Source organism: Rutidosis leptorrhynchoides, chromosome 2, assembly GCF_046630445.1.
Source record: "Rutidosis leptorrhynchoides isolate AG116_Rl617_1_P2 chromosome 2, CSIRO_AGI_Rlap_v1, whole genome shotgun sequence".
Taxonomy (NCBI): Eukaryota; Viridiplantae; Streptophyta; class Magnoliopsida; order Asterales; family Asteraceae; genus Rutidosis; species Rutidosis leptorrhynchoides.
This window is the reverse complement of record NC_092334.1, coordinates 401,359,551-401,369,367: the sequence shown is the minus strand read 5'-3', so window position 1 is coordinate 401,369,367 and position 9,817 is coordinate 401,359,551. Positions and strand designations below refer to the sequence as shown.

Here is a 9,817-nt window from a genome sequence, read left to right as displayed (position 1 = left end):
AGAAGATTTCCAAGTTGTAAACAAAGGCAAAGGGAGTGAGAAAAGGAAAGAAAAATTGGTCAACAGGCCGAAGAAGAATGTGACCTCAAGTGTTACTAATAATGGCTTGCTAAAGGTTGCATCGATGGATTAAAGTAGGTTGGAAGTTAGGACAAGTAAGGATTCACAAGTGAAGATTCAAAACTCGTTCGGAGCACTAAATAATGTTTTATATAACCTAGTTGATGAACCGAGCGATGTTGAATCTAATAAAGAGGAAAACGACCGAGTTTATGCCGGGAAAAAATGTTACTAAGGCAACGGCTCCATTTGACATGAAATCGAGATGGTTGTAGTTGCTTGTCCATGTTTTCATGGGTCGTTAGGTGTTCTTGGTTTTGCTAGTCCTAGTTCGGTGTGCAGGTTCTAGCTTGGTCTTTGGTTGTTTGTGAGGCCGCAAGGCGCGCTTATGGTCGATGTTCTTATTTGTACTTTTTTATTATTTATAATATTTACCGGGTAAAACTTTTTTGTAAAAAAAAAAAAAAAAAAAAAGAATTATTTAATTTATAAAAAAGGTTAATTCATTAAACTATCTTTTAAACAATTACATGAATACACGTGAAATTAAGTTTTGTTGTTATTGTAATCATTCAAACAATTAGTAGAAATCAAAACAGATTTGGTCTTGGCCGACTAATTTGGTTAGATCAAACGATACGAGTTACAACCTCTTAGATAAGACCAAATATAAGAAGATTCATGAAAAAGAAAATCTAAAGTTGAATTTATTGATGTTGATGGTTGGATCTTACTTTATGAATCACTCCGTATTAATAATTGTATGTCAATATGACCTAGTCTTGAACTATTTTTTGTGGATATTGTAGATGTGTTTGTGGCCCATTTGTTTCATAGTTATATGACGCAGCCAATGACGCAAAATTCTATAAGGAATGTACTAAAACATCACAAGTTGTAGTTATTTGGTGGACTTGCATAAATGGTACCACATGATAGTTTATCTATCTATTTTTCAATTCTTTGACCAAGAACTTTATGAATTTATTTCATATGGTCAACCCTTCTAAGATTGACTTCCCCACAATTCAACCTATATAAACCATGCAAACGCTTACTCCATGCATCAACCACTTTCAAGTTTCAAAACACATACAAAAAATAAGAATTAAAAACATGAGTTCTAGCTCAGATGAAGGTGCAAGTAGATCAGCATCAGGTACAAGTCAAGAGAAGATGTACAAAGGCATTCGGTGTAGACGATGGGGAAAATGGGTATCGGAGATTCGTGTCCCTGGAAGCCAAGACCGGCTTTGGCTAGGCACATACTCTACACCAGAGGGTGCAGCCATGGCACATGACGTGGCATTATATTATTTAAGAGGGACAAAATCTATACATAAACTTAATTTTCCATCTATGTTACCTTCTACCTGGACGGACCTTTCTCCTAGGTCCGTCCAAAAGGCTGCTACTGATGCTGGCATGGCGATGGATGCACGGCTTATTTCTTCGAGGGTAACAACATCGAATAATGATCAAGTTGAAGAGTTAAATATTTCTGTGGATGATTATTTTTGAGTATGTTTGAGTATTTTTCTCACATTTGAAGTTGACAATGCGAAACTCAATGTGTTAGTTATGATATTATTAATGTGTCGATTCGAGTGTGATCGATATATAAATCAATTATTGCGAATTCTACAGTTAAAGAATGATTGAATGAACCATGAAATGATTTTGAAAGGGACTTCAAAAATAGATATACGTGTGTATGTACTTGTGCATTTTGAACAAGTGGTTTTACGGTTTTACCAGAATGACACATCAAAGTTGTTACATCTGGTTTTCCTCAAATGACAGACCATGTATTAAGGGTGGAGCCAAGATAAACTCATCAAGTCATTATCATAGACATAAGTATTTGTTGTGTCATCTTTACATGTTTTTTTTATTGTTAATGTAGGATCGATGTGCATGAATGAGTATTAAAAGTTACTAACTATAGTTGATAAGCAGTATGAGTGCTAATTAGGTTCAAGTGTCGATTATGATCGATATATGGGATCAATACTGTAAAGCTTATGTGTATCCTTTGTATACGATAAAATCATATACTGTAACATGTAATATCAATTAGTATGAACTACTTTTGATCAATGTTAATCACGATTGGCTTAGCTTAGACTAGTGTTAGTTGGTTTAACGGGTAGCTGACCGATGGACACACAGTTTGCTAAGATAACTTATCCAAGGAGGGAAAACTGATTACTTAAAAAGACATAAATGACTAGCAGAAAGACAGTTTTAAGCTTTTGATTATAGATACAAATTAGAAAAAATAAACTCCACTTGTATTGTTCATTTGTTAATAACAAGTTTAATGGAGTAAATTACATTAATTATTCATGTGCCAAATGAAACCAAGAAAACCACGGAATGAAATAGCCAACTTCCAACGTTAACTTTAAAATTATAGTAAGATCAATCAATATAAACAGAATCCACCAGATAAAACAGATGTCCCAAAATACTAAGACAAATAACCTATGTAAGTAATAGTATCACATCGAAACTTTTGAACTGTCAAACTATTTGGATAATTGAATGTCAACGCATCAACATAACTAGCAACACCTTCATCTAATACAACAACAATACTCGATCCTCTGAGTGCGAGGTATGGAAGAGGTAAGATGTAGACAGACATATCATCAAGAATTTGTTCCTCTACCCTCAGGCAGAGAGAAAGTTATCCCTCTATATACTATAGCCGAAACGTTATCGGCTTCCCGTCAAGAATACAAAATGATTGTTGAACCTGAGCTTCTAGATATAAGCCATAGTACTCCCTAGTTATGCAATGCACCTCCGTAAAAAACTTAAACTGATAAATAATGAAACCAACAGGCCAAGGACAGACGGTCTTCGAGTGATGCCAACAGATATTGGTCTGCAAATAAAATTATCGAACTTTAGACTTTCATCAAACCTTGCGCATCTAGAATTTTGAGGGTAAAATTGTGCATTTTTGCATGATCAATATTACAAAGTGTTATGTTGATGGTCATATAGATCTATACAAGACAAAATTACACGGATAGTACTTGTGGTTTGTACCATATTACTAACCTCGTCCCGTATTTTTTTTCTTACGTAGACAGTCTTCATGGTTTGCACAAGTTACACAGAGTCCCTATGACTAACAGTCGTTTGTAGATTCCATTAAATACTCACAAGTTAGGCACGTGAGGGTAAAACTGTCATTATCCCCTCCCCTCCCCTTTCTATTTGACCAAGAATTTACCAATTCGACAAATAGCATTCAGAACGAGTAATAACATCCCACAATAGATTGGATACACATTTCCAGCATGATTACTATTCAAAAACATCTACCAGTATTACAAAAAGAGGCTCAGACACGCACAAATTCGGTCATCAAATTATGCTTTTGGTAATAAGATAAAATGAATGTGTTTCAATTCACCCACTATCAAATTCCAAGCATTTTATAATCAGAATCGAGAAATGTTTTCTCTCTTCATCGCCTCTTATCACAAAAATAAAATATTTATAAACAAACAATAATTGAATTAAAAAAAACTGAAAACAAACATGAAATTGCAAAAAGAAAACATGGTGGATTGAAGAAGAATGATGATGAATCACTCACAAGATTCGGATTCATTCCTCCATGACCACTACCTTCATCATCTCTTTTACTCTATTCGTATTTGGGATTTATAAAATTCATGTGAAAAAGATAAAGGAGTATATATATGTTCGTGTTCAGTGCTAAGAATTTGTGTATTTGGGGTTTGACTTTATTTGGTATTTGATTTACAAAAGAGAAAGAAACGTGCAGGGATAGAGAAAAGAGAATCAAACAATTGACGTTTTTAGTCTCACGTTCCTGGCGTGTCTGGGGATTTAACAAAATTTTCTAACGCACGTTCGTTATAGGGACTCCTCGCATAACTTGTGCAAACCACGAGGACCGTCTATGTAGAAAACAAAAGTCAAGAGACGGAATTAGTAACATGGTACAAACTACAGGGACTGTCCGCGTAATTGTCTCTATACAATATTCTCTTATGTCACTGGATGCCAATGATCTTTGACTAACATTAAAATTCTAATGTTATTGAAAGTTGGAGGCCTAAAAAATGGTTGGTTATCTTAAACAGGAACATAACTTATAATCTTTACTTTTTTATGCAATTACGCTCAAAGCAAAGTAATTTAGAAAAAAAAAAAAATTATACCTTTGTACTGTTGAGTTTGTTGCGAGTCCAAATCCAAAAGGGAAAAGTGGATCATAATGTGGATCACCTATGTTCATTGGGAGTTGATCTACAGTTCTAAACCACGTTCTCGAAAGTTTACCCGTAAATTCATAGTCTCCAAAAAGGACATCAGCCACACCTTGCCCTTCAGTACCAGGTAACCAGGCAGCAACCAGAGCATCAATCACAGACATATACGGTTCAATTACAACCGGGCGACCCGTTATGAGGATCACAACACACTTTACGTTCTCGCAGACATTTGTAATGATACTTGGACCGGGGTCCGCAATCGTGAGGTTTGAACTATCACCAAACATCTCTGTGTAAGGATGCTCACCAACAACAACTATCGCGTAAGAGAAGTCGTTGGACTTGATAAATTTGCTACTGGGATTCTCCATGTAAGAGATTTTGGTACTTGGATCAAGCGCAGACTTAATTCCATTAAGAATAGTTGTTCCTGAAGTTAATGAAGAACAATATTATTTTGCATGAATTTATAGGATTCTGACTGAAGATATATGTGCCAGAAATCATGTTTATATTGGATATTGGATTTTAAATTACTTGTTGTATCAAGTATGAATCTGTGGATACACTAATGATATAATAATGTATGCTTAGGCCACCCAAATGATTAAAAAATAACCCAAATTTTGAACAGCATTTCAAGGCACTCAAGGATCAGTCTGGTTTTGTTTCGGCCAGTTCCTGAATTACTAATCATCTAGAAGTTTTCAGCGGGAATGTGCATAGACAAAACCAAATTGATAATGAATGGTCTTACTATACCTTGTGAACATGTGGCCAGTGTTGCAGAACTCGGAATTACTCGGTGAGTACTATGTACTCGGTTATTGCAACTCGGCGAGTACTCAGTCAAATTCGGTCAAAACTCGGGATTACACGGAAAATCAGTCAAAAATGGTCAAAACTCGGTCAAAACCGTCCAAAGGCAAATTGGTCAACATTCGAGTACTCCCTAAAAAGTAACAACTGAGTACTCCTCGAGTAACTATTTTTGCAACCTTGGTGGCATGTATATACATGATCCTATTGTCTCTTTGCTGATACTGAAAATATAGAAAATGAATAATTTTTGTTTCGAGTGATTGTGGTCAGGTTTCACCGCGTAAGATGAATGTACCTGTCGTGTTTCCATTCCCACTAAACCCTTGCCATCCGATAGTCCACCCACCACATTGGTAGCCTAAATTATCAGCATGAGTTCCAGCAATTAGAACCTTCGATAACGTCTTGGGTAGGGGTAGGACCGGTTCATCTGGGTTTTTCCCATTCTTGAGCAGCACTAGTGATTTCCTCACCGCCTCCCTTGCTATTTCTCTGTGTGCCTAAATTTCTCAAAACACAACAAGAAAACATAGATATAGATAACTATAATATAAGCTAAAGCAATCAATTATAGTGTACATGCAATTTCAGAAAAATACATTGACTAACCTGGCTTCCAACCTCGTTAGCCCTAGAGAAATCTGCAAGAGGGTTCTCGAACAACCCCAAGGTAAATTTAACACGTAAGATTCTACTCACGGCATCATCAATACGATCCACTGAGATAAATTTATTCTTGACCAAAAATGTAAGATCGTTAATGAACTCGGTGTAATTGTTGGGGACCATAACCTGTTGAAGATTACATTACATAGTACACATTACATATCAAATTACCATATTATGCTTCTGCAGACCACCACATTACGACACGATATATTATTATTATATTAAAAAAGGAGTAAAAAAGTAAATAATTACTAACCATGTCGATGCCAGCATTCACACTAGCTAAGACAGAGTATGTGTAGTTGGAGTGAGGAGGGGAAGTAATTCGGTCGATTCCCTCCCAATCTGAGATGACAAAACCCTGATAATATTTGACAATCAGCACAGAAACTCAGTACAACATGAACGCATGGTGTTTTTCTATCTATCTATCTATCTATCTATCTATCTATATATATATTCCCCATTGATCCTGCGCCTATATATATATATATATATATATATATATATATATATATATATATATATAGGCGCAGGATCAATGGGGAAGTAACCAATCGGGGGGAAGCGGGGGGAAGCAATTTTTTTATTTTTTTTTCGTTTTTTTTTGGAATTTTTTTTTCCGGCATCAAGATCACACGAAAATATGAACATTTAGAAAAGACACTTCGTGATGAATGTTATTATTTAGGCGGGAAAACGATCGACAAAAATAACATTCAAGATAATATTGTTCGTGAAGAATGTGAACGTTTTTTTTTTCATGTTTTGTGAAGTAAAATTTAGCCCGATTTAGAGTTTAGGGTTTAGGGTTTGGTGTTTTGGGTACCCAAAACGCCAAACCCTAAACCCTAAACTCTAAACCGTTCGTGTTAAAAACTCAATCTAAATCATAAATCTAAACCCTAAACCCTAAATTTCTAAACCCTAATATCTAAACCCTATAAACCCTAATATCTAAAACCTCAACATACGCTCGAAAAACACGATAATTGTTATATATTACTTCTTCGAGCATTTTCCCGCCAAAATAAAAACATTTATCACAAAGTGTCATTATTAAATGTTCATATTTTCATCCGATCTATAATGTTCGTGAACAAAGTTTTTTCAAAAAACGAAAAGAAAAAAAAAACATTTTGCTTCCCCCGATTAGTTACTTCCCCCTTGATCCTACCACTATATATGTATGTATATATATACACACACACACACACACACACACACACACTGCGTGCGTGAAAGGAAAAGAAAAGCTTTATTTTTTTTGTTTTATAACTAAATATGTGAAACCTATGATTTATGTTTTTCTATATTTCCTATTCCATATAATGAATACTCCATCCGTTACATTTGAACGTGTTTTCTAAATTTCCACTAGTTTTCTAGAGACACAAACACTTTCCAGTCTCTAGAAAAACATAAATGAAAAAATGAAGATATTTTCTGTAGCTAAACACACCTTTATGAATTTTCTTTACCACAAAAGTCTTTTTTTTTTCTTTCAAGAATTTAAAATTTTTCATTAGAACACTCTTTTAAGTAATGAATTGTAATTGAAATAGTCATAAAATATATATACCTTGAAACCCAGCTTGTTCTTGAGGTATCCAGTAATAAGATCGCCATTGGCATGCATTTTTTTACCGTTCCAACTGGAATAAGACACCATGACTGTTGATACACCATCGATGATAGAGTTATAGTATGGGGGCATGTGAATTTTTAACAAGTCATGCTCGTTCGCCACTGTGTTATTTTCATCAATTCCACGAGTCGTCCCACCATCAGCCACAAAATGCTTTGCGCACGCAGCTACTTTGTCTCTAATAGTGATGGGACAAATTAATAATTTTACCATGAAAATGTTTCTAAGTTAAACTAAAGTTTCTAATCACATATGAAGATTTTCGTTCAAAAGGTACGTACTTTCCGCCAACATACGGGACACCTAGTCGTGATCCTTTTGGAATTTCACCTTGCAACCCTAAAATTATGTCTGTCATATTTTGAACGAGTTCTGTATCCTCACTGTAACTCTCATAACATCGTCCCCATCTTGGATCTCTGCATACCTATAAATATATACGCAACAGTTGAAACTTATAAAAATAATGTACACATAGTTGTAAAAGTCGGCCGACGAGTCGGCTTGGGGACTAGCCCGTCCCGACACCTAAAAACGCCTTAAATTCGGTCAACGCTAAAAAGTCGGGTCAAAGACGTGCTGAGTCGGAAGAGTCGGGTCTGAGTCAGTCAAATTCGGTCAAAAAGTCAAAGTTCAGAAATTTTATATTATTAAAATTAAATTTTTTGCCATATTATATCTTCGTTTAAAAAATTTATGTTTGATAAACTTACTAGAAGTCAATGTTGGTCAACGCCTGACTTCCCCGAATCGACCGACCAACTCGTCCCCGACTCATGACTTTTACAACCTTAAATGTACATTATCTAAACGTTGTCATATGTTAATGGCAAAACAAAGTATCTATAGGTATTACTATCATCTACACATGAACATATATAAATCAAATGCTTACTGCAATACAAGGAGCAAAAGCATATGGAATTCCAGTAGCTCTAACTTCAGAAGCAGTTGCAGCACCGATTCTCTTCACGAGATCAGTGTCCCTAGTGAAGATTAAACATTATAAAAATGTTAATCACAATTTATGTCCCACTTATTTAATCATTTTGACTTAATGTACATCACAATCAGAAACATATATAACTTTAGAGTGACTCACCTAGTAGCTCCAAGGCCAATGTTATGTGGAAATATGGTAGCATTAATAACATTATTGTGCCCATGAACAGCATCAATTCCATAAATCATTGGGATCCCCAAACGGGTAGAAAGTGACCCGTTTTGGAACTCATTTATCATATTAATCCAATCAGCAACAGTTGCCTGTGGATTTGGAACACTACCTCCACCACTTAGTAAACTTCCTGCATTCAAAATATGACAAAACATCATTCATCTAATGTGTTATCAATAATAACTCATGCGCACATAGTGCTGATTGTAAGAGATAATACTAATATTTACACATTTTTACCAATGAAGTAACGCTTCATGATATCAGGAGTGGCCGAAATCCTTTCAATCTGTACCATCTGACCGATTTTCTCCTCCATCGTCATTCTTTCCAGTAAATCTTTCACTCGAGCACCAACAGGCTGATTCGGGTCTTTATACTTAACATCAACCGCAACTGCAGCCCCAGCCAACCACCATAATGATACCATCATCCCCAAATATGACATTGACATTATTCTAACAAAATACACTGTATCAGATTAAAACCGCCCATAATTAGGTTTTTGGTGAAATTTTGAGGTCCCCCTAAATATCTATTTCATCGTGCAAATCAAATCAAGTAGCATTTAAACTATTAACTAATAGTATTATGTCTAAATGTCTAATCTGATAACAGTCTTACATATATACAAGTTGTATGTATTTATGCAAAACAATATTATTTAATTATGCTTTTAACCATCTAAAACCATAAACCCTAACTTTACTAATGTAAAAATAAATAAAATAACGGTTATACGTGAATTTAAATTAACTTCAAAAAAATTAGATTTCACTTATAATACAAAATTGCGCTAACTTAACTGTTAGTTTGAGCCTATAGATGATGATGCAACAAAAGGTAAACCCTAGAGCAAGTTTAATCGGAAAAAAACATAATACATACACGGAGCTGAAATGGTGAAATCAGTAGGAATACAAGTAATTATGTACTAATGATGAACAGGATACAGTATATACAGAGATATATCACATACCCATGGATAGATATAGATATAGATATAGATCCAAAGAATATAGTGATTGGGTTACTGGTGAAACTTAAAGCAATAAAGTGTTCCACTACTATTTTTTGCAGCTGTAAATAAGCTTACAGGGAGACGTGTGCGGTATTTCTTGAAAACTGAAATAACGACGACCTTCTTTTTTTACTCAACTTACATTCTACACCCCTAAA

General features: G+C 34.9%; 2 protein-coding genes and 1 non-coding gene across 3 annotated transcripts; 1 reads left to right on the top strand and 2 right to left on the bottom strand.

Moving 5' to 3' along the window:
• Positions 1-1,176: 1,176 nt before the first annotated feature.
• On the top strand, positions 1,177-1,581 carry LOC139889101 (ethylene-responsive transcription factor ERF019-like). The gene has a single exon (XM_071872070.1). It carries the CDS (start codon positions 1,177-1,179, stop codon positions 1,579-1,581), a length of 405 nt encoding a protein of 134 aa, XP_071728171.1.
• A 1,141-nt stretch (positions 1,582-2,722) lies between these two features.
• On the bottom strand, positions 2,723-9,534 carry LOC139892232 (uncharacterized). The gene is made up of 11 exons (XM_071875277.1): positions 9,445-9,534; positions 8,879-9,109; positions 8,564-8,768; positions 8,357-8,447; positions 7,743-7,888; positions 7,396-7,639; positions 6,070-6,174; positions 5,754-5,936; positions 5,440-5,644; positions 4,269-4,752; positions 2,723-2,953 (listed from the first exon to the last, which is right to left on the bottom strand). Coding segments are annotated over exons 1-11 (1,992 nt in total). The 5' UTR covers positions 9,446-9,534; the 3' UTR covers positions 2,723-2,856.
• On the bottom strand, positions 3,414-3,553 carry LOC139895420 (small nucleolar RNA snoR126). Its single transcript, XR_011775872.1, has one exon. It is a non-coding gene; the product is annotated as a small nucleolar RNA snoR126 (small nucleolar RNA).
• Positions 9,535-9,817: the final 283 nt, after the last annotated feature.